Below are 26,493 nucleotides of genomic sequence, written 5' to 3' on the forward strand. Positions count from 1 at the left end.
CTCTCTCTCTCTTCTCCATTGCTTCAGTTCTCTCTGAAGATCTCTGTTGCTTCTCTCTCTTGGCCGAAAAAAATCTCTGTAGTAGGTGGCGCTTTTGAGGACGAAAGGTGAAGACGTGGTGGTGGCAATAGGTTGGATTTTTGGGGTCATTTGGTTGGGTTGTGAGTTTTATTACATAGTGGTGGTGGGTGGCTGCGGCGATGGTGGGTTTGATGAGTGTGGGTGTGGGTGTGGTTGAGTTTGTAATTGATGTGGTGGTGGGGGGTTGTCGTAGTGATAGTGAAGGGGTGGTTTTTTGTTATGTCATCTATGGGTTTGTGTATGTGGAGGTGGGGATTGTCGTGTTGGTGGTGGGGGGGTGGGTTCCACTGTGTTTGCCTATTGTGTTGTGGGTTAGGTTCATGGTGGTGGTGGAGGGTTGTGGTGGGGGGGATGGGTGATTGATGGTGGTGGTTGATTAGCTATTGTGGTTGTGGTTGTGGAGATTCATGGGTTTGGATGTTGTGTGTGTGTGTGTGTGTTTCTCTTGGTGGTGGCTTCGTGATGGCTAATATGGGTTCGCAGTGGCATGGTGGTGGCAGTGTGTCATTGTGTTTGTTTGGTGGTTTTTAATGGGTTTTTGTGCGGTGGTGTGGTTTTGGCAAGGTGGTGTTGTGGTGTTGGCATGATGGTGCCGTGATGGTGTTTATTGTGGTTGTGGTGGTAGTTGATGGCCGGTGGTTGGTGGGTTTGCTTGGATGTGAGTGACAGTGGGTAGTGTGTTGTTGTGGTTGTTGGTTACTCTAAGGAAGAGGGAGAGAGAGAGAGAGAGAGAGAGAGTAAAAAGCATATTTAAATAAAATGGCAAAAAAATTGAGTTTGGATGTTTGGTGTGTTGTAAAATGGTATGGTATAATAGATAAAATAACTTTTGGTGTGTTGTAAAATGTGATATTTTTTAGAATACCGAATGCTAATGCTCTAATAGCAATTACAAGGGAAAAGTTTTCAAAAGGGAGCAAAGTTAGGCATGAAAAGCAAATGGTGGAGTTTTCTTGGAGTTCTTGAGTGTTATAAACATAGAAAGTTGAAGTGTTTAAAGGGAAGATCTTTGCTATTAGCTTTGTGGTGAGATTGTATTTACTCCGTGAGATTTATTCGTTCTATCTCCAATATATTATGGACTCAAGCTTGGTAATCTCTATTTTTATTATGAATATTTTTCAAAGTTGCTCCATAGTTTTTCCTTCTACACCAAAGAGTTTTTTATGTAAGATTTGGTTATTTTCTGTTGATATGTTTCTATTGTAGTTGCTGAAATTTTTGTTTCCATATATATATATATATATATTTATTTATTTATTTATTTATTTATTTTACTAATACTTGGTAGTCATTTAATATTCACAGATAGATATAGAGCGGATCTACGTTTTTTCCCCCAACAACTTGTGCATACACACAACATATGTAATAGAATAAAATATGATGGGTTCAAGTCAAGATCCTTATCCCAGGAGATAACCCTGCTAGTGTACCTTTGAAAATTAAAAAATATATATACACAACAGGAGTATTCATGACAATAACACTTCATGACAATAAAACAATTATTATATTTAGGTTCTCTATAATGTAAACATATGAAGGTTATATACCTCATAAACCTTATCCCAGGCGGCTTCCCTGCAACTTCGTAACGAGTAGTCTTACTCCATATTGTGGCGTTAGCACCAGTTTATAAACAGGAGAGTGGCGGTATTCTGGAGAGAGCGAAAATGAGAAATTAGATAATATGAGAGAGAGAGTACTACCTTGAGTTCTAGCAATGCAAAGGTCTGGCCAATGCCTAATCGACTACCAAAGCCAAATGGTATGTATGCTTAATTAGGGATACTTGCATGCTTTAGATATCCCATGCGCAAACCTCTCTGGTTTGAACTCCAATGCATCTAGACCCCAATTTTCAGGGTCACGGTGCAATGCAGGAGCAAAAAACCACAAGTGGACACCTTTTGGCACAACAAACTCCCCCAACTTGATATCTGCAAAAGCTTCCCTCGACGTTACAACTGAAGGTCCATAAAGACGAATGCCCTCTTGGATCACCATCGTCAACTCAATGGATATATGTGATTATGAATATAAGAATTAAAGCTGTATTACTTATAGACAAGAGAAGCAAGAAATTAATACTACCACTACAACAACAATAACCAAATCCCACTCTTAAAATATTGGGGTCGGATTCTCAATGGCTAATCAAAATCAGCCACATATTCTTTTCATCAAATTAAAAAAGCAGAATGAAAATTTAAATACCATTTTCAACTTGTAAAATGCTTCCATGTCTTGAAAAAGATAAGATAATTGATCTCCACAGATCTCAAGAATTTCAGTACGAACACGTTCTTGCCATTCTGGGTGTAATGCAAGTAGCATCAAGATCCAGGAGGCCGCAACAACAGTAGTCTCATGGCCTGCAAAGTAAATAGTTTTACACAGGTCAACTGGGATGCACGGACGCGGCAAAACGCCCGCCGCGGCGACGTGCGAGGGACGCCGTTGCCTGCACGTCGATGCCGCGTCCATTTTTTTTTTTTTTTTTTTTTTTTCACGACTTTCGCTGACATGGCACAGACTTGGGCCGATTCGCACTGATTCGAGCCAAATCGGTCCCTATCGCCGCCAAAACAAACCGATTCAGGTTGTGCCGGCGCCGAACCGGCTGATTCAGGCCGAAATTCAACAAAAAAAAAAAAGGGTGCAAAACTCACCATTTTGGCCGACATCTTCAGGTTCTCTCTCTACACAGGGTTATACATTGATATGGGTTTATGCTATTGTTGGTCTGTTTGAGTTTTTGTTGTTATATATGTGAAAAAAATTTGTTCTTTACATTGTTGAGTTTTGGGTATCTTGAAACTTGAGACTGAGATAGAGGAGTTTTCTGAATTGGGTATCTTGAAACTTGAGAGAGAGAGAGAGTTTGTGATAGCGAGGTCCACCTTCCTCGTGATCAAGTCCTTGTTTTTTTTTAAAATGAAGAGCAGTTGTCGTTGAAGGAAAGTTAAGGAAATAGTTGTTGGAGGCCAAAATCTGAAATTTAAAGGTGGGAACAGTTGCGCTATTGGAGGAGGCTGCTGTTGTTGTTTTTGTTGTTGTGAAAACTAGTCGTCGCCATTGGAGAGGTATTTTGTGAAAGAACCAGAGTGAAGAACGATTCCACTATTGGGAGTGATGGAGAAAATATCTCTCTCCAAGTCAGCATCCTCTTTAGTGAAAGGCGAGCCAATAAAAAAAAAAAAAAAAAAAAAAGACCAACTCAGGAAGGTTCCTCGAAAAGAAAAGAAAAAATCACCATAAGAAAGGCAAATCAATTAAGGACTACATGTTTCCTTTGGTGTGATGGTCATTTAATAAGTATAAGCATTTGTAGGGTTGTTGGGTGGGTGATGTAATAAATTACGTAATGTGTATAGATGTGAAACTGTGCAATGGAAGTGGGCCACACTGCTTTGCTTGTGGGGTTTAAATTTGCTTTCTTTCTTTCTAAGGTGGAGGAGTCATGGGTTAAAATGAGAATTGGGGGGTTTAAATTTGTATGAAATAAGTTTTGTATATTGCTTTTGTTGCTGCTGTTATTTATTTACTTATATTTGTCAGTTTTATGTGAAAAAGTATGCTTAGAAATATATTAAAATATAAAATAAAAATATTTTTAGAATTTTTTTAATCGCCGCATTCGCACCCAACTTTTTTAAAAATTACCGAGTCCCGCACGCGAATCCGAAAACGCACCCATGCTTCATACCAGGTCAACAATGAAGCGGTCTGTTTTAAACTCCCGGGGGACCTTGTCATCACTATCGACAGCACTTTCAGGCATCAGTTGTAAAAGGTTCTTTTCAGCTATGGTGCCTTTTTGGATTTCTTGTTGACAATCCTTGACTACTTTGAGTATCAATGTGTCCACCTCTTTCTTTAGCCTCCATATCTCTCTGTTGCACTTCGTGGGAAGAAATCTGGGTACCATACACAGATAAATACAATTATTTCCTTGTCACAAAATTATCTTGATGAATCCTAATAATGTCTTTTGGGGAAAGAAAAAAGGTTTTGTTACCCAGATTTCTAAACCTAAAGTTGAATAAACCTAAAGTTGAATAGTCCCAAAAGTACACTTTGTTTGGACAAGGCATATTGCAAGGAGGTAATCTTTGAAAAAATTTGATTGCCTTGGGAGTAAGAGCTGCCAAAACAAGCTATTGAGATTATATCTGCCGATAGGCTCTTCAAATCCTTAGCAATAATCATGTCTGCGACACCTCCCTCTCTCTTTATTATACGATTCTCCCATGTCTTCATCATTGCAATGGTAGATCTAGGAAGCACGGGTGCGGCGTTTGGGCCGCCGCACCCGCGTCCGACGCGGGGACGTGCAGGCGACACCGCTGCCTGCGCGTCCGTGCCGCGTCCGCCTTTAAAAAAATATTTTTTTCGGCGCAATACGCGCCGATTTGCGTCGACACGGCGCCGATTCAAGCCGACGCGCGCCGACAAGGCGCCGATTCGGGCTGACGCGCGCAAAATCAGGCCAATTCGCGCCGATTCGGTCCGTATCGGGCGCATCTGCTGATTCACGCTGGTATCGGCGTGAATCAGCCGATGCAGCCGAAATTCAAAAAAAAAAAAAAAAAAAAAAAGGTGCAGACTATGTCTCTCTGTGTGCTAACTGAAGGCAAAAGGTGAAGGAAAAAAAACGATTTTCAAACGAAAGTAACTGAGGGCAAAAGGGGAAAGAAAAAAAAACGATTTTCAAAGAAAACCCACAAGGCCAGATGTTCGTGGGTGGATAAGGCTGACATAATTTTGGAGAGGTTTTTTTAGTCTAGAATTTGGTAGATCCCACGTGAAGGTGGCTTTATTAAGTGAGGGTATTAAATATTTAATTTAATTTTGTCTTGAAAAAGGGTATTAAGTGGATTGTATTTAATTTATGAACATCATAATTTAGTTATTATCTACTATTATTCTTAAATTTGGTATATTTTTATATAATGTGAAAAAGATGCTTAGTAATATATTAAAAATATAAATAAAAGTATTTTTAATAATTTTTTAATTGCCGCACCCCGCCGCACTCGCACCTTACTTTTTCAAAAATTGTCGAATCCCGCACTCGAATTCGAAAACGCACCCCTGGTTCATAGTGGTAGATAGCTCTATCACACCCACCATATTCTGCCAATAAACTTCGACTATTTCATCAATATAAAATATCCAGACAGAAAGAAAAGAAATAAGTTCACAAACAGCATTAATTGTTTTACTTGTGGTTGTGGGGTCACGTGTGGTAATTACCTTGACCTTGTTGAGGAAGAATTCAGGAGCAATGAGTTTCCTCTGGTAGGCCCAGTTGCTTCCGTTAGCCCCAACGATACCATCACCGACCAAGGGCTGGAATGGCCGACCCCGATATGAAGATCTACCCAAATCTAAGGAATTGGTCAGTGACTTTAATCTCAGTTCCATTAATAACTCAGGGTCGCTGACATACAGGTGTTGCTTGCTCCCAGTTGAGTACATATATATTGGACCTGCATTTTTCTCAAGCATGTTTGCCTCCTATTAATTTTTATAGCTTGCTCCAAAGACAATACTCATTATGCGTTTTCATGCTTATAAGTTTATAAATAGAGTAAAATGCAAAACTAACCCTCTAAATTTTTTCAGATTTTATTTTAGTCCTTTAACTTTGCTTTTGTTCATTTCAGTCCTTTAAATTTTAAGTTTATTCAATTAAGGTTTTTCCATCAACTTTTGTTATATATTGTGGTTAATTTTTCAATTTTATAAATTTTTCTTCAAATATTTCTAATTTAAAAAATTCAATTAATGATTGAAAAATATTTTTCAAGTTTTTTTTTAAAAAATTTTTAATAAAAGTTAACGGAAAAGCTTTAATTGAATAAATCTGAAACTTAGAAGACTGAAATGAACGAAAGCAAAGTTAGATGACTGAAATAAAATCTAAAGAAACTTAGTGGGTTAGTTTTGCATTTTAGCCTTATAAATATCATGAGCACAGTCCCACCTTAACTTTCTTTGAAATGAAGAAATGGGGATTTGGGCAGTCATCATACTGATCCGAATATAAACATGTCAACCTTTGGATATAAAGAGATCAGAAATGTTAATAGTTATTATTAGGTTTGTGTGGGAACCCAAACCCCAAAAAAATGGACCAGGTTTGGATAAAAGTTTCTAGCCTAACAGCTTTGGACTTGACACTTTTAAACTCTCCTTATATTAGGTTTCAATTATAGATTTTCATCACAAATTATATATAATACGAAGAATATAAATAAATAAATGAATATATATATATATATATATATATATATATATATTCTTCTAATTGTTATGACATGACTTGAATTTTGGGTTCCAACTAGCTCAACTGGTAAAGTCTTTAATGGTTGAATAAGAGATCTAGAGTTCAATCCCCGCCTATACCAAAAATCGATTGGTGTCTTGCTCTAATGATAAAGAGCTATCATCAGGAGCGGAGATCGAGTGGCACACATGACACTAGGGGTGTTCACTAAACCCCAAAAACTGCTCACAAAATGGCATAACTGCATCGTACCGTAAGTAACAATGCACCGCAACAGTTTGCGGTTTTATAATAAAAAAACTGCACAAATTGCACCACACCGCACCCTCACTATATATTAATATATTTATTTTTAATATTATATATATTATTAATAGTTTTTTTTTAAAAAAAAAGTTTAATAACCCTGACAAACGTTGATTAGGAAAGCAAGCCTAAAATAAAGAAGAAGAAAAAACTAGCTCAATAGTTTAAAACTTGGCCCAAAATAAAGGAAAAAATCAGTTTTGGGCTGGACAGAAAAAACCCAAAATTTAAAAAATATACCGGCTTCAAACTGCATCTTATACGCCGTACCGTATATGTGATCACAAAAATGAGGTGCGGTGTGGTTATGGTTTTGGCTAAACTATAAACTGCACCGCACTGTACCGTACCACATGTAATAGCAAAAATAAGATGCAGTGCAGTTATAATTTTGGTTAAACCACACTGCAAAACGTTGAGCTACAAATGGCCCAAAACTACACCACACCCCGAACACCCCTAGATGACACATCTATGCCTACAAACAGCTTTGGTCATATAAACAATTGAATTCACCTTAAATTTACCCATATATACAGTCATGTGTTTGTTCATGCCCGTGTGTATCAAATTTACACACACACACGTCTTTAACATCTGTATGAATATATTTATATCATCCAACGGTTAACTAACTATGAACTATACTATAAAAAATCACCCTTTGCATAAGTTGATAAATTAAAATAACTATGAACACACATGTCTTCGTTACTTGTTCTCACATACACAAAACAAAATAAGTTGATAAATCAAAATCTAAGATACAAACATGAAAAATTGCTATTACTCTTAGCTAGGATACTAAAAAAATCCCTATAGTATAATATGAAAAAGAAAAATCAAAGACAAACCATGAATTTCTGTAAGTGTTGAAACTAAAATCATATAATATGGAAGTATATATACCATACTCTTGTCCCCACTGTTGGAGATATGGGAAGAGGGAGTGAGTCCAGTTTTCAGAGACAGGCTGGTCATCAGAAGTATTGTTGATCATGGAGAATTGGATCTTCTGAATCTTAGAAATGTTCCCATATGGAAAGGAATGTTGTGGCCCTCAAATGCCTTGCCTCCAAAGCATTGACCGAATCCGTCTGGGTTTCAGCCACACCTCATGACATACTCTAATTAACACACTACATATTCCTATCACTACAAGAGGCCACCATATCTTTGCTACCAATCCTTGTTCCATCTGTGTGTGCGCGCGTCTTTTGGCCTTCCCTCTCTCTCGGTTGGGTCAGAAATTTCATAAAATATAAAATTGGAAGTAAGGCCAACTACTAATCACCCCTCCTAGATTCCCGCAGAATGTGAACATTGTGCATTGTGTACAACCTTTGATGACATGGTAATTATTTTTGTAATGTGAAGCTTCGGCAGGCGGCTTTGTTGCGTGTTTTTGTCTTCACTCCCATGTCCCACGATCCTTGTTTAATTTTTTTTGTTTAGTTTTTTAAGAATTGTCTAATTGTTTAATTGTCTTTTAGTACTAACATTCATTAACTATTGATTGACTGACTCGCTCATGCCCCAATCCCCACTTAGTAAATAACAAATTAAAAATACATTCAAATTCAACCCCTCTACACACAGATTCAATAAAATTTTTTAATTATTATAAATTTATTTGCAAGAGTCATACATGTGAGCTTGTTCACCTGTACATTATTATATTTAAATTTCATTTGTTTAATCGCTGAATCTAATTAAACTCAGACTTAAGTTTAGTTAATTTGTTAAATAACAAAAAAAAAAAAAACACGTTTTTTCATGAGTCGAGCATGAGTTGTTCACAAATAAATAATTCGGTTTAGATGAAGAGTTAGTAATAAACAAAAAATTATATATATATATATATATATGTAAGATGAGTTCAAGTTATACTTAGTGTAAATTTATAAGAGTTACACTAGATGTAACTTCATAAAGTTACCCATTTTTTAGACCATAGATTTCTAATAAATCTAACAGTTAAAATAACGCTACTGGCCATATCAACTAATCTATTTAAGAGAGAGAGAGAGAGAGAGATCAAAATTAAGAAAAGCAATTGCCTATTACATGACATACTTACAAACTCTTTTCACAAACTCAAAAATTAGTACTACATTATTATTGGTTGTTAACTTGTGCTAGAAGTGTGTAGTAAACCCGCCAATCCGCCAAAACCAATTCAATCCAATCTAACTCAACCTGCCGGGTTAAGTAGGTTTTTAGGGGTTGGTGGATTGGGTTGGACTGTGAGATTTTTTTTTTTTTTTTTAAATAGTGAGTTGGGTTAGGTTCGGATTATAAGATTCACAAATCTGCCTAACCCGACCCAACTCACCTATATTTGATATATATTTAAAATTAAAAAATATATACTTAAAAATATATTATACAATTTTGTTATTTACTTTTTTACCATTCTTCCTAAATAAAACACAAACCCTAAGTTCTTCTCATATAGTTTGTGTTAGTTTTGTGTTATGCTCAAGATTATTTAGTTATAAATTTACTCTCAATTTAATAATAACTAGTGTGTAGCCCCGTGAATATACATGGGTACAATTAAAAATAATCACAATTATACATTCTTTTGAGAAAATATTCAAATTATACATAGTATTAGCTTACATTTTTTTTAAACCATACATTTCTAAAATATGTAATGGTTTTTGATTACGTGTGTGTGTGTGTGTGTGTTTGATTTAGAATTTAATTAGATTTAGGCACTTCAGTTTTTTCACTCAATAATTCAATTACTACAAAAATTTTAAAAATAAATAAATGGACACGTGGCTAAAAATTGGACTCTAATTGAAATCTAATTTAGAATCTAATTAGATTTGGACTCTTTGATTTTTACACTCAATAATTCACTTAGCAAAAAATTAAAAATTAAATGGGACACGTGATGTAAAATTAATAATCCAATTAAAATATAATTGGATTTTCTCTAAGTTTTGGATATATATATATATATAATTTTTTAAAAAATGTCCAACAGCCATGGTTTCAATCTAACCCAAACGGATCCATGTGGGTTGGGTTGGATTTTTTTAAACCCACTATGGTAGGTTGGGTTGAAAAAGCCTCTCAATCCAACCCATGCACGCCCCTAACTCGTGCAATACATGGCCAATGACCTTTAAGTCTAATGACATTTCTTATCCATTTGGATACAGCTAAAAACTGAAAACGCTGTAGCAAAATAATTTTTAAATGTGTGAATAGTATCGTAAGACCCATTTTAATGAAAAAGTTGTTGAAAAGTGCAATTTGTGGGTCCCGTGAACAGTGCAAGGAACCCACTGGAAACACCATAGCCACATAGAAACGTGCTTAATAAAAAAATAAAAATAAAAACTCAGACGCTTGAAATGTGTGGAGTGGATGTTTAAAGTGGTAGTGGGTCCCGTGCACGGGACCCACTGACAAATGTGATGGGGCACTTCTCAGTAAAAAAAAAAGGGGGGGGCTAAAACGCGTTGGAAGCAAAACGCGGACGCAATAAGCCGAATCCAAACAATCACTTAGTATTTTTTATGGAAACGTCCGCATTTTGAATCAAATATCTCTACTTAAGATATATCAAAACCCCGTGTAACAGATGGAAAAGTTCACACCAAATAATTATACTTAATACATGTTAAATAGATAAGTATTTAAAGGTTAAATTAGATATATCGTGGGGGGGGGGGGGAGGGGGGGGGAATTGCCTAATATAATTAGAATTCTTTTCTTTTGTTGAGGAAATAATGTAATTAGAATTTGTTTAGAAAACTTTCTCCAAAAAAAAAAATTGCTTAGAAAAGATCAAACCAAATTCATTAAAAAAATCAATGACTTTTGATTAGTTTAAACTAAGTTTAGCATTATTCGTAATTCTAAAAGCCAAATTAAAAAGTACATTTTATAATAATAATGTGAGAAAATGTTAGCTGTATATGTTTAAAGTGAACTTTAAAAGTGGCTTTCATTTCATAGATTATCGATTGTAGATTACATTAAATTAGATGCGAGAGAATTTTTGTATTTTTGAAGGGAAAAAAAAAAAGAAAGAAAGAAATTCTTTCCACGAACGAAGATCTAGCTGGCATCTTACGTTCCCTCCCTTGACAAATCATTGGCGTTATAATGTGAAGCCATTAATCTTATGACTAGGGGTGTGCAAAATTTCCGCTTGACCCGCCGACCCGCCCATCCCATGCGGGTCATCAAGTTAGACGGTTTGGATTAGATGGGTTAGACCCCTAAAATAGTGGATTGTGTTGGAAACGGATTGAAAAATTGCCAACCCACTACAACCCAACCCACCCACCCACTTAACTATACATAAATAATATATATATATATATATATATATATATATATATATATATATATATATATATATTAGTTCAAATAGGTCAACCGTATATTCTTTATTTAAAATTAACCAATTTACCTAATCAATTTTTATAGCTAATTAGTAATCAATTCTACAAAATATAAAGAATCAACATTGAGACCTTAAACTCACTTCAGCTATATACTACACTCCGCTTCCTCTCCCTCCCACTTTCTTGTTGTTTTGTCTTTTTCTTCCTTACTTTTTTGAAAAGTTAGAGGTCATTTAGTTTCTAATAATAGAGTTAGTTATACTGTTGTGTATGTGTAATACTCTTAGTGGTTCTTATAGTTTGTAATACGGTAAGTTTAGGGAACAAGGTTGGTTTTTTTTTTTTTTTTTTTTTTTGTGGAGACAAGGTTTGTTAGAGATGAAATATCTCTTTTTCATTGACCCTATGTTTATGTTGGAATTGACATTATTCAATGAAATCTACCTTTAATTTTTTGTGTGCATTAGTTATATTTTGAGATTATTCAATAACAAATTGTAGTTTGTGATAATTTTTTTTAAAAGAACATTGTTAATGCCAACCTGCTGAACCCGTCTAACCTACCTAGTTGAAACCACCAAAATTTGTAACCAATCCGCCGAACTCAGACTTTGGTGGGTCAGTGGTGGATTGGAATTTTCCCAACCCACTAATGGCGGGTTGAATAGAAATAGTAACCATTACCAGCCCAATCCCACCCGCGCACACCCCTATTTATGACATTATCTTCATAATCATCCTGTGAAAGTACAACATTATAATAGTTCATGCTTTTTATTATCTAAAAATAAATAGGACCATACTTTTTATGGAGTGTTGCACTTCTTTTCTTTCCAGGAAGGATCACCGATCAGATGTTGTTCTCACTTTAAGTCTTATCTTTCATATGATTATTTCATCTTCTCCTCACTCCTATTCATTTGTTCCAAACTCAATTTTGGTAGGCTCGCTGGCTGGACCATTGCTGAGTTAACCCCGTGGGAAACAATCTTAGAGTTAGACCAACATTATCAAAACATCGGCCCTATCCCAGTTCCTGTTATTTTTATTGGAAAGCCTGGCTGCAATTTTCTCTTTTTAATACGATAGAATCGAATTTTAACCAATCTGTTGGCTCCATGATGATTGCTAATTATTATCAAGCCAAAAAACTACTTTTGTTAACTCAAACCCACGGCTGCAAGGACACTTTACCATTGACAAGAGACCGGCCTAAAAAAAAAAAATTTCTCTGGTTATATAGAAATTTTTGAAGAAAGAGCAAAGTTTGGCAAGAAAAGCAAATGGTGTCTTACAATTTGAATTATCTCTGTAAAGAAAATACTTACCAGGCCACTGAAGTATACTTGATCAGTTAAACTTCAAATGATAGTCCAAATGAAATAAAAAATAGCAAACCTCTTGAGGACTGGAATTGAAGTGCCAAGCTTGCAAAACTTCTTGGTATACAAATGGAATGGAAACATGACCAGTTTGAATAATTCTCAAAGCTCAAGTGCTTATAATTTTAAGGAAGTCTTTTTTATTTATTTATTTTTTTTTAAACCCTCTTCTATGCTAGAAAGGAACTCAAAAAGGGCCTTATATACATGTACATACATACATCATATAATGCATTTGAATAAACATATGATGGGTTCAAGAGTCAAGAACCTTAGCCCAAGAGATGACAGTGCTAATACATTTTGTAGCATAATAAAAAGTACATATATATACAGCTGCAGTATGCATGACAAAAACACAATTATATGTAGTTGCCTTATTGTGCAGACATGTGAAGGTTATGACCCTTAACCCAGGCTTCCCTGCAACTTCATTACGAGTAGTCTTACTCCATATTCTGGCGTCAGTAACATTTTATAAACAGGGAAGTGACGGTATTCTGGAGAGAGGGTAAAGGAAAAGTTGGATAATATTAGAGAGAGTACTACCTTGAGTTGAAGCATTGCAAAGTTCTGGCCAGGGCATAATCGACTCCCATAGCCAAATGGTATGTATGCTTGGGGATACTTGCATGCTTTAGATATCCCATGTGCGAACCTCTCTGGCTTAATTCCAATGCGTCTAGACCCCAATTTTCAGGGTCACGGTGCATTGCAGGAATCGAACTCCATATGTGGACGCCTTTTGGCACTACAAACGCCCCCAACTTGATATCTGAAAAAGCTTCCCTTGCCGTTATAACAGCAGGTCCATAAAGACGAATGCTCTCTTGGATCACCATCATCAACTGCATGGATATTTGTGATTACGAATGTATGTATTAAAGCTGTATTACTTACAGACAAAGGGAAGCAACAAATTAACAATGCACAATGAAAATTCAAATACCATTTTCAATTTGTGAAATGCATCCATGTCTTGAAAGAGATTATATAATTGATCTCCACAGACCTCAAGAATCTCAGCGCGAACACGTTCCTGCCATTCAGGGTGTAATGCAAGTAGCATCAAGATCCAGGAGGCTGAAAGAGCAGTAGTCTCATGGCCTGCAAAGTAGATATTTTTACATATGTCAACAAAGAAGCGGTCTGTTTTCAACCTTGGGAGCTTGTCATTTCTAGTAACAGCACTTTCAAGCATCATTTGTAAAAGGTCCTTTTGAGGCACGGTGCCTTTTTGGCTTTCTTGTTGACGATCCTTGACTACCTTGAGTATCAGTGTGTCCACCTCTTTCTTTAACCTCCATATCTCTCTGTTGCTCTTTGTGGGAAGAAATCTGGATAACATACACAAATAAAAACAATTATTTCCTTGTCATAAACTTCTCTTGATAAATCCTAAATGTTTTTTGGCAAAAAGATGTTTTATTTATGTTAAAGTTATAGGATGACTAAACCTAAAGTTGAACAGTCCAAAAAGTGCACTTGGTTTGGACAAGGCATCTTGCAAGGAGGCAATCTTCGCAAAAATCAGATTGCCTTGCGAGTAAGAGCTGCCAAAACAGGCTTTTGATATTATATCTGCCGAGAGGCTCTTCAAATCCTCATCAATAATTATGTCTGCAACCCCTCCCTCACTCTCTATTATATGATTCTCCCATGTCTTCATCATTGCTATGGTCGATTGCTCCATCAGACCCACCATATTCTGCAAATAAACTTCTCACGTTTCATTAATATAAAAAATCCAGAAAGAAAGAAAAGATATAAGTTCACAAATGCCATAAATTGTTTTACTTGTGGGGTTATGTCTAGTAATTACCTTGACCTTGTTGATGAAGAATTCAGGAGCAATGAGTTTCCTCTGGTAAACCCAATTGTTTCCATTAGCCTTAATGATGCCATCACCCAGCAAAGGATGAAATGTCTCAGACAGATATGAAGGTTTACCCAAATCCAAGGACTTGTGCAGGCTCAATTCCCTTAGTAAGTCAGGCTGGCTCACATACAGGTGCTGCTTGCTCCCTGTTGAGTACATATATACTGGACCTGCATTCCTCAACCATGTTTGCTCCAATTAATTTTTATAACTTGCTCCAAATACTCAGCTCATTAAATGTTTTTGTGCTTGTATGTTTATAAGCATCATGAGCAAAGTCCAACCTCAGCCCGCATGGAAATGAACATGTGGGAATTTGGGCAGTCATCATATTAATCCAAAAATAAATATGTCAATCCAACTTCCCTAACATAATTAAATTATAAAGAGATCAGTAATGTTACTAGTTTTTATTCACTTGTGTGGCCATCAAATCCAAGGGTTGTGTAACTATGAACTTCTATAAACCATCACCCTCACATATACAAAACAAAACACTATCTTCAAATAGCGTATATAAATCAAGATCCAAGATATAATCAAGAAAAATTGCTATTACTCTTACTAAGATACTAAGAAAAATTCCCAATAACATATTCAAAAATGTAAACTATGAATTTATATATTTGTTGAAAACTAAAATGATGTAATGAGGATGCATACCATACTCTTGTCTCCATATTTGGAAATAAGGAAAGATGGAGTGAGTCCAGTTTTCAGAGACAGATTGGTCATCAGAAGGATTGTTGATCATGGAGGATTGGATCTTCTGCATCTCTGAAATGTTCCCATAGGGAAAGGAAGGTGGTGGCCCCCTAATGCCTTGCCTCCAGATTATTGACCGAATTCTTCTAGGCTTCAGCCACACCACATGACATACTCTTATTAACACACTACATACTCCTATGAATACAAGAGACCACCATATCTCTGCTATCAATCCTTCTTCCATCTCTCTGTCTTTGGTCTACTCCCCCTCTCTGGTGGGTTAGAAATCTCATAAATATGGAATCAGGATAAGGCTTCCTACCAATCACCTCCTAGGATTGAGTAATGGGAACTTTGAGGTACAACCTTCTACAACATGGTAATTAAGGTTGGGTAATGCTAACGAGTGCCCTTAGGGCATTGGTTAACAATCCATTTGAGGAAAGTTTTGATATCACTTTTATGAGAAATGAAAAAAGCTGTCAAAATATTAATTACATTTCTTTTTTTTCCCATAAAAACTTTCTTTAAATGGATTATTAAACAATGCCCTAAAGACATTCATTAGCATTTCCCACTAAGGTGAGGCCATTTGTATATCAAACAGCAACTTCTGCACTCCTCGTTAACCTCGTGTGTTATAGGAAACAAAGCACAATGCTAAATAAAGAATCTAGGCATATCCATGAAATCTCGTGTATGTATAAAGAAAAGGCACTCACTAATATAGATAAATCCAAGAGAATAGAATGATAAATGTTAATGCTGTATAGGACACTATTTTTTTGTTCTGTACTTATTGTACGATAGAAAATAATGGCATAAAACAAGACATGTGACCGAACCTAACTAGTTTGTTGAGGATACATAGCCAATCTTAGAATGATTTGGTTGTTGTTTATTGTTGGATTCTTCCTTGAGGTGGCACTCATCAGATGGTAACTTTTAGTCCATTTACATACTCGAAAAAGCTTTGTTAGCTCAAAATAAGGGACAGAATATGAACCTAATTGAAATTTCCAATCACTCTGTTTCTCCATATGAAGAAGAAGATGTTGGAGAGGAAAATGGTGGAAAAGAAGAAGTTAGAACTTAGGGAGGGAGATTTCTCAACTCACCTTTGCTAGTTGCTACTCTCTCGATCTTTATCTCTTCCGCTCAAGGATGATAGTTTCTTCTTCAGGCTCAGGTACCCCATAAATTACTGAGACCCCATAAATATTTCAACTTTTAAATGCTACATCCCAGTGCAGTAACTGACAATTCTGAACAATCTCTCCAGAATTTGAGAAACAAAATTTTGAAGTTTGCAACAAAAATTTAAAAGAAATAAATTAAGATTTGAAGCTAATATGGTAAATAGTAAACGGGCAAAATGGCGAGGAAGAGCTAACTCCAGAGTGCAGAAAGAGAGTGAGTTTGCGTGCGTGCAAGAAGCTGTTAATTGAGCATGTATTTGGCTTCAAATTAAAAAACCAACTAATTTTACTATTCAGTTTATTTTTGTTATTATCCATGAGCTTCATTGCACTTTTTTATCCCTAAAACTCTACTATTTAATCAAATATATCAATATTAACTTATTTTATTCTATCCAATGTAGTCATCTGCCTTTATTTTGCTATGTTTTATACTATGAATTTTTTTTGTGATTATCTTGTTAAATACTTGGATATTTTATTCAATTTTTTTCTAAAAATTGATTTAATTTGATGGGATAAATTTAGTTGTAATTTCACGTATATTTTTATTAATAAAATAAATTTCATTAAAAAAGTTGTACTAGTTGTAAGGCAAATTAATAAAAATAGAGTTTTACGGGGTGGGGTGGGGTGGGGTGGGGCTTCACAAGGCCCCAAGGAGCAAGGATGAAATGAGAAAGTTTTCCTTGTTATGTGGGGCGAGGAGAGGATGAAACAAAACAAAACCATGCAGGGCGGGGACAAAGACCCCATCCTTCAGCTCACCTCGTTCCATTGCCATCCCTAGATGAAATGAGAGACAGAAGAGTTGAGAGGGAAAAATAGGAGTAGATACTCTTTCACTTATTTTGGATATTTTAAAAATTAAAGAAGAGGAGAGAAGAGTAAATGTGCCTACTCTTGTTTGTCAGTAGGATTAGAATGAGAGGAAGTAATGATATATAAAGGAATTGGTGAGTGTATTCTTAATTTGTTAAAAGCTATAAAGTGCACCTAACAAATTTTAAAGCCAAAATAGGAAGTACTTTTGAATCCCTAGCCCTCCAAATCCCCCCAAAGTGAAGGAGTTAAATAATAATAAAAAATAAAAAACGGATTTGCTTCCATTTATAAAAAAAAAAGCCAAATAAAGGAGAATTAAATCTCACTCCTATTCCCCTCCATTCTCCTCTCTTTTGGCCCTATCTAAATATAGTTTTATTCATATTTTTAAAAAGAAAAATAAAAGGTTAAGTTATCTCATTTATGTTACTTGACTATTAAGATTTTTCTTAAATGAGACAACTTTACGAAGTTAATATACTTAATATAGACTACTAAAATTTAAGAAAAGAACTCCACTTTCTTTCTTTTTTGTTTAAAAAGAACTTCACTTTCAAGATAGTGGAAATCCCGACAGAACTTTTCTCTGTAAAACTCTAATTACACTTACGTTTGACCAAATGATCTTTTACAATGGGCAATGGCAGCCTGAATTGATGTTTCTCTCGAGTATAATTTATTCTCGCTTGGAAAGCCACTGTGAAGTGGGGAGGACTTCATAGAAGTTGGGCAGCTTCTAGTCTGTCTATTTTTGCGACCAACGCCCAAGCTTATAGCTTCTACAGCACCTTTTATTGCATCCAAGTTTATCTCCAGCACTCTCGGATATTTCTCACCAATTGGTAGAGATTTTTCGTTGTCCTTGTTGATGTTGTCACCTTGTTCCTGATTTCTTTGTATTAGCCACTTGTCGAAAGGCTTAACTAGCCTCTCTTTAGACTTTTTCTTCTTGTGATCACTGCTGCCTGGAGAAGATATAACTTGGCGGGTTTTCATAAATGTTGCTAGCAGGGTTCGGACTTTCATGGCTCGAAACTTGATAAAGAGCTTCATGATGCCACCACTCATTGTTGTTCTGTTATTTAATGTTTTACTGGTGTTGATCAAACAATGAAAGACAACAATTCAGTGATCAATTACATTAAAATTGTTAAACATCTGTTCAAGTAATGTGCTTTGGGTGCCTAAAATATAAAACTAGAAGATAAATATAATACTAATAAATCCAAAAAACTATGAATTAGTACATCTGAAGTCCTAATCAAAACAAATGGGACCGTCCCCGATTGTGGTAAACATAATATCGGCCTGGGTATGTTTGTGAGTAACCAGTGCTGTCATTTGGTTATTACTTAGTTATTACCCGTACCATATGATGTAGCAAATGTACCATGATGATTGTTTCTTAACCACAAACTTTATCAGTAGAATTAATCAGAGCCCCACAAATAAATTTATGATGTATCTTATCGTTGTTTATTTGGATTCAAAATCCAGAATGCTTAATATAACTTCTTTTACACCTTATTAATGTGATCATTTGTGATTGGAGTAATATGAATGTCACATGCATCTATCACTGATCATACTTTTATCATACACGAACCAACAGTTGTAGATTGTGAAAATTGTGCATCATAGACATATTGGTAACAAAAATGGAAGGACAAAATAGTTAGAAAGAGGAATGCATGTGTTAGTACCTGCTCCCTACCAGGTCCCATTGATAGGAGTCGATCAAAATTTGCGGGTTTTTCTGGGGAAGACAATTTACCTCGCCCAAGCTGAAGGGGAGCGTATTGACTTGTTCGTTGACTGCTGGGAACTCTGCCCCTTGTCTAACTGCAGAATTGTGAATACCCCAAGGTTGAGGAGACACATGCAGTACTGGTGGACCAGTACTACAATTTTCTGTTGAAGAACAACTCAAAGTGGATGGTGATGATGATGAACAAGAAGAAGGGGTCTCAATTATTGTGTCAGTCTCAAAGCCAAGGTCTTGAATTTTGGTGTCACTCAAACTATGGGTGGGGAGTTCATTGATGACAATATTGGGAGATGAATATGAAATTCGCAATTCGAATGCATCAGCCTCTTCATCATGCTTGCCATCTTTATGATAATCATTATCAAATGCTATTTCAATATATGATTCATCATCATCATCATCATCGTTTCCACAATCTTCCTCCTCGGAGAAAAATGACACAGCCGTGTTGAAGTCATAGCAGCTAAATGAGAAACTTTCTTCTAACTCTGAATCTCGAGACAAAATGGAGTTTTCCATCACAGATTAAAATCCTTTGTCCCAATGGATGTCCAATTTTTGCTTCTATCCTTTCATCAAAACATGAACGAACCAAGCTGAAGAAGCAAATTAATTCACAAGAATCTATCCAAAAAAAAATTGACAAGAATATGGAGTAAGTCAATTAGGTATTAAAAGCATGGAAGGTAATTAAGGCAAAGATGAAGCTAGAATGCGTGCGAGAGTCCCTACCTAAAGCTAGTACTTCTCATGAAGATTAATGGTCCAGATCAGACCGTGGGCGGTCTCCATTTAAGAGTCATCAATTTGGATCCACTATAGATTATAAATAATAGAATATAGATTGTTGCTTTTACATTATTTTGTTGAAGGGAACCTTAGACTCTCAAGTCTCAATGTGGTCCAATTTTGAATTCTAACTTCTAATAAAGCATGCAGATTAGTATAAGTATTCAATTTTTGTTGCTTTCTGCTCTTCCATTATATTTCAACATTGTACCAAACATGTGACACTGACGTATGAGGCCACCTATTTATTTTTATAATTTTTTTTTTAGAAACTATTTACTTTTATAATTGACAATTTTAATTGAAATTGATCGGATTTTTTGGGTCCTTGTCTAAAGAAAAAAAAAAAAGATGAAACAGAATAAAATTTTCTATACTGGCCAACCAAGTTAAGCTTCGCATTAAATATGGTTTGCACGTGAACCTATAATAATCTTTTATGCTGTTAATCTAATTTTCTAGTACCTCATTCTGTGATCATTCACCTTTTAACAAATTAAAATAATTTTGAATATTTGAGTTTTTAAAAAGGTTGGTGATTCGACCCCTAATCTTTAAGAAAAGATAAAATTGGTTGCTTTTGAAATCCCTTTACATGTACTCCTTTTTTTCCTTTGTTCCTTATTTTACTTGAAGTTGCATCAATATTACACATACGTAAAATTTTGGGTTTAAACAATATAGTCCTTAACTCATTATCAATCAATTCAGCAAAAAAAGACTCATTATCAATAAACATTCTTACAAACTTCTTTGTAGATTGCTAATGAATCACTTTTATCACAAGACTTCAACATTCCTATGGTGAATTGGACTGATGTAGTTCTTAATCTAATCCTCTAACTGGGAAAGGATGCAACCAATTGAAAACTTTTGTGGTCTTTGCCTCTTTGGTTTCCTGTCCGAGAAGAAGTTTTAATTTGTCTTTCTACCGTTGTTCAATATTTTCATCATGAATTTAATTAATGAAACTCTCTATATATTATTTGTAAATAGGGAGTACAACACTATTGTACTCTTAGAATATCATGTAATTAGTCATTGTTATGTTGCTATTTAATTAATTAATGCGAATAAGATTGTTACCAACAAAAAAAAAAAAAAAAAAAACAAGTTCCACATAATCTGAGATATAGGATTATTTATAATTCTTCAGCATGAAGAAGAGCATCCTGCTCCCTTCTGAAAGAACTTGGTACTTTGATAAACTGAGAAGTCAAAGTGAGCAATCCCCGTCCCAAGAGCGATGCTACATTTGCTACTAATGGGAATTATTGATTCTTAAGAAGAAGATGGAGATTACAAGACCCGGCAATTGATGCATGGTGTTTCAATGGTACAAGACGTAGTGACCAAGTAAAATTGACAAGTTCTATATATTTGCTGAATACCATGAACCCATTTTTTAAATCTTTCTTCCTCAATCTAATGTAATCTATTCTATTATTTTATATTTGGAAAATGAAAACAATTCCTTGATCTGAGGGGTCGGATTTGGAGGGTACTTCCATGGCGCAAATATGAGAATGAGATACAGACGAAAACACAATACATGTAAGAGCCGTGTCCTCAGCTCCTCACCTGCGCAAATTATTAATATCTCAAAATGAGGGGTTTGTTGGGACTTGGGAGCCTCTTCCGGGTTTATCGTGAAAGAGCTGTGACAACAAGCTTATTCATGATCTGCTGCCTAAGCTACATTTTATATTTTGTTCTAGGCAATGACCAACTGACAATGACATTTCTCTTTACTTTCACATTGAGTGGCACCTATGTATTGGCTGTTTTGTTCAATTCAGGCAATTGGCAATTAGGAACTGATAGAGAAGTAAAAGTTTTAATTTTTTGCATTACTTAAAGATGTTCATTTTGTGTTGGTCACTCAGCTCGGAGATGCTACTGCTGGTGTTGTGGTTTGGTAATATTGTTGCCCATGACTTGTGTGTGTCTATTAGGTTGTCAGTCATTCAATTAGGATGAGATAGCCATTAACGAACCAAAGTGAGAGAGAGAGTGTGTTTGCGTTTAGCCTCATGAAACCTACGCTTTGCTAATAAACAAAGATTAGCTACAAACCAATTTGAAGGAATTTTTTTCAATCCACCATAGCGAATTATAAGCCTATATAACTCCAAACCAAACTAGAGTCAACTCCTCCAACTCACTATGTGACAACTTATAAGACTATTTATATGTATTATTTAAATAAGTCAGGATTTATTAAAAATAATTATGTGACCAAAATTATACATAAATAGTTTCTTCAATCAGCACATAGCGGATTTGAGAAAGATAATTTCAAGTCTATCTTAAGCTAAACTTTTTTCCTTTATTAAAATGATCAATTTTTTTCAAAGTTGTGATAATGAAAAGAGCTTCTTGATAAATAATTTTTGTATTGGCATCATATAATGCTTTACCAAAATCCTTCCTTAAAGTGACTTATGGGTATGTTTGGACAGAGGGATTCCAACCACCTCCTCGCTCCTCTCTCCTCTCCCTCCATTCAAATATCAAATAGAAGGTGTGACTTGTTGGGTTGGAGAAAGAGAAACATAAAAGGATGCCATTATGACATCAAATAATGTGTTATCCATCTCAAAAAAATTATTAGACTAATATATGACATTGAAATTTCGATTTACTTACCATGACAAAGGGTGTTGCGGCTGTTGCCTCAAAATCTTAATATGTCACCCAAGAGTTTTTGTAAGGTAATTGGAATTCCGTCACAAAATGTATCTCTTATGGGCTTACGGCACACCACACCACCTTAGCAACCTAAAAAGTTTGCCACTGCTATAAGAATTTGATCCTTTCAAATCCTTCTTGTGGGTTCTTTTTACCACACACACACACACCAAAAGAAAAAATAATAATAAATAAATTTATCTATTAAATCCCATTGTATCTGTATCTATTGTGTGTGTGTCTATATATATATATATATATATATATATATATATGAGTATGACCTTGGAAGATGGTCGATCGATGGACATCATTTGATAACATTTTCAGGCCCATCACCATCTCTATTATATCTTCTTTTGTAATTCAAATAAATGGGCATGGTGCTCTTGGCCCATATTCTTTCCTTTCGGTAACCTTAAAAATAAAACCTTGATTTGAATAAATATTTAGAAAACAACAATAAAATGTAGAATATACTAATTTTCAAAGAACAATCAAAAGTTATTATAAGGATAATTTCAGAAATTAATTACCCAACTACTTTAACTTTGACAACCCACTTGTTTTCAATTTTCATAAGCTAATTAACAGCCTTCATAAGTTTTCTTTGGTTTTGTCAAGTATATTAAAAAGCATATTGTTTTGTTTTTTGTCTCTTTAAATTTCTTTTGAAAAGTATATATAAAGTTTTAAAACTGTAAAAGTTGAGATTTGGAATATGGAATTGGTCAAGCAATGCAGGTGAAGTCAAAACTCAGAAGTCGTCGTCCCTTGTAGAAAGAAAGAAAAGAGCTAGCTCGTGTTGAGAAAGTGGAAAAGCAGTTAAGACGTCTTTTTCGACTTTGAGGAATTCACACACCTCTCTGGAAGTTCAGAGCTACGACAATCTAAACCGTGTTGTACACTACTTGTTGGTCAATTAATTGTGTTCCATGAAATTAAAGCTTCCAATAATGTCAAATATTTAGAACAGTCCTAATATCTCTTTCATTGATTGGATCCCATCTATTTCTTATAAATCACATCTTATCTATACATGGAAATTTATATATATATATATATATATATATATATTTTTATATACATCGTATCTGAAGTGAAGTCAATGCAGTAAAATTGATCAAGAAACGAAAAATGAAGACAAAGTCAACACCGAAACCCAAATAGGCAAAACACTGGGCATGAACATGAAGGATCAGTGCAAAATTCAGGGATTAACGAATTCCATTCCATGTTCACAAAGAGGCTGATGAGAAATTTAATGATTAGAGGGGAAAAAAAGAAAGAAAGATAGTAGGTACATGTTGCTGTATTCAGAAAAAAAAAAAAGAAAAAAAAAGGTACCTGTTGCTGTAATGACATTAGGATACAGATTACAGAGAAACACTAAAACAAGAAAATGCTAGTGATTAATTAAATGCATGCATAAAAAAAAAAGCATAGAATTGCACATTGCAAAAGGAGAAATGGTACTAATTAATGTGTTAAAAAAAGAAATCAAGAGCTCCGAACGAGAACGCCACGCATCATATCCTTGAATTCAAAGAAATCAACCCGGCCGTCTTGATTGCGATCAACGGAGAAGATCATCTTCTCAACTCTACTAATCTCGTTCCCTTCCGAGAATCCAAGCTTCCCCAATACTATTTGCAATTCTTTAGCGGATATATAACCATCTCCGTCCTCATCAAACACCTTGAAAGCCTCTGACAAGTCCGACTCCTCCTGAGACATAGTCTGATGATTATTTATCTTCTGATCTTCCTCGGCCCCGACATGATTGACCATGTGGTCGTCGCATACAAAGTAGATTTCATCTAAGGATTGGTGCAATAAGATGAAATCTTCAAATCTAAGACCTTTGTTGCCCGGTTGAATGAAGGAAATGATGGTGAATTCAAGCTCGGAGAGGTCGGTTTCTAAGCCGAGAAGGTTGAGGGCACTGCTAAGCTCATCAACGGTGATGAAGCCATCGTTGTTCTTGTCAAAAAGATCAAAAATGCGGCGGAGACGGAGAGTATTAAGACTATCGCAGCGGAGGCGAAAGGAGGAGGTCTTCCTGGTGAGTCTGCGTTTGGAAGGTGGAGTTGTGCCTGCTGTTTCCATGGCTTAATTATTAATGGTGGAATGGGGCAGGCGCAGCAGTCACACGCACACGCACGAAAGGTGGGGGGGTAGGGGGAAGAATAATAAGAGAAGGAAACGAATTTAAGTGTTTGTTTCTTTAAGGAAAGGTGGAGCTAGCCTAGGCTGCGCTAGCTATATAATATGGGAACATGCGCGTTTGGCGGCCAATGGAGTTGTTTCTTAATTTGGTTGCAGACCATTTCTGATGGAGATCAAGTATATATGTATTTCATTTCCAGTTGTTTTTGGCAATCACACAAATATGACCACCACTAATTAGTAATTAACTACTACAACTAGTCATCCATCGCTTTTGAAAACTCAACTAGTTGAATTGTCCAAGTCCAACTCCTCACCTTTTACGTTCTATTTTGCTCTCTCTCTCTCTCTCTCTGCATTCCTTCTAGAGAATTATGCCTAGACCTAGTAAGTAGGACGGTTCAATCGAGTTCAACTCAAACAGGTTTCGGGTTTTGAAGGATCCATTCAACCTGTAATGGCAAAAAAAGAAAAACTTGTTTCGGGTTTAATTATCACTTAACCAAAAAAGATAAACTTGTTTTTTTTTTCTTTTTTTTGGATGACCCGTTTTTCTTTGAAGGATCCATTCAACCTGTAATGGCAAAAAAAGAAAAACTTGTTTCAGGTTTAATTTTCGCTTAACCAAAAAAGATAAACTTGTTTTTTTTTCTTTTTTTTTTATGACCTGTTTTTCTTTTTCTTTCAATGCAAATGCAACAACAACAAAACGCTTAAACATAAAAGTTGAATTTAGCCTATAGTTTGAAAATTAATATTCGACTAGTCTAATAATTATACAAAAGAAGAAAAGAAAATGTGTAAAAATATTATAAATGAAACATGAAATAAACACTAGGATATGTCCATAATGTGTCAACGTACTGATTAAACTATAAGGCTTGGTACATGATATAATTTTAATTCAATTTTGTGCAAAATTCTCCTCTTCACTATGTAACTACTATAAAAAAAACTAAAATAAATAAATAAAAACCTATAGGATTTAGTCTATTTACACCATAGGCAATAACTATAGTGTCTAAAATAAAGATTTTTAAAATAAATGAATAAATTTAAATTACATCTTTGTCCCGAAACAATTAAGAACCATTATTTCCTGTTACTGCCAAAAAATAGCATGGTCCTTGCCATATATAACTCCATCGAACATTACGACCTTATAAGGAATTTCTATGTTATTATTATTGTCAAATGAATCCTATCAAAAAAAAACTTATTGTCAAATGAATGGTAAAAATCCTCTACTTTTTAAAACTAAAAAAAACACACACACACACACTTGCACTCAAGGGAGAAGCAATGTGATTCTAACTTCTAACAAAAAGGCACTTAATAGTTATGGTAATTTTTAAGGGAGTATGAGGCAAGTTATACAACACACAACACATCATAATTTAATATATTCACAGTATATATGTCCATTATCACAATTCCAAGACAATTGTGCAATACCATAAGGGCACCAAGGTGGTCGATATCATATCGGTACATATACCGGTATAAAAACACCAATATTTCGTATTAGTTTAAATATCGGCCATGTATCAAGCATACCAGGTGCATTGGCGGTACAGAAAAAAAAGCTTTTTTTGTAATTTTTGAACTTTTATAATGGTAGAACGGTAACTTATTTGCACTAACTTATTAGTATTATTTGTTTTCTTAATATGCAATGAACAATTAAGCTTTCTATTTTTTACATTGTGTTTTTTTCTTTTAATTGATACTAAAGTCTAAAATCATGAATAATTTGTTCTGAATTGAGGTAATATTTTATGGTAAACTTTTATATTTATTATAATATATATATATATATATATAAATATATAAAAATAACGGTAAACCTGAAATGGTACACTGGTATTAACCGATACCGAAATATGTCGTTCCACTAGTCAAACCAGTACAGCCTTAGATACGAAATTGACTTCCATGAAGGGCACCCATTAACAAGATCACTTGTTTCATTTATTCCCCGTAATTTTTCTCAATATACAAATCAATGATAATGAATAATTATGG

At 35.0% G+C, this 26,493-nt stretch overlaps 1 protein-coding gene and 2 pseudogenes across 1 annotated transcript; all 3 read right to left on the minus strand.

Moving 5' to 3' along the window:
- Positions 1-1,647: 1,647 nt before the first annotated feature.
- On the minus strand, positions 1,648-7,883 carry LOC142610052 (cytochrome P450 714A1-like; annotated as a pseudogene).
- A 4,680-nt stretch (positions 7,884-12,563) lies between these two features.
- Positions 12,564-19,629, minus strand: LOC142609471 (cytochrome P450 714A1-like; annotated as a pseudogene).
- Positions 19,630-23,375: 3,746 nt separating this feature from the next.
- On the minus strand, positions 23,376-24,646 carry LOC142610751 (calcium-binding allergen Bet v 3). Its single transcript, XM_075782675.1, has one exon. It carries the CDS (start codon positions 24,406-24,408, stop codon positions 23,800-23,802), a length of 609 nt encoding a protein of 202 aa, XP_075638790.1. The 5' UTR covers positions 24,409-24,646; the 3' UTR covers positions 23,376-23,799.
- Positions 24,647-26,493: the final 1,847 nt, after the last annotated feature.

Source organism: Castanea sativa, chromosome 9, assembly GCF_040712315.1.
Source record: "Castanea sativa cultivar Marrone di Chiusa Pesio chromosome 9, ASM4071231v1".
Taxonomy (NCBI): Eukaryota; Viridiplantae; Streptophyta; class Magnoliopsida; order Fagales; family Fagaceae; genus Castanea; species Castanea sativa.

Excerpts from the sequence above, each read along its gene's own strand:
- LOC142610751 (XM_075782675.1), bottom strand. The coding sequence starts at position 24,408 with ATGGAAACAGCAGGCACAACTCCACCTTCCAAACGCAGACTCACCAGG.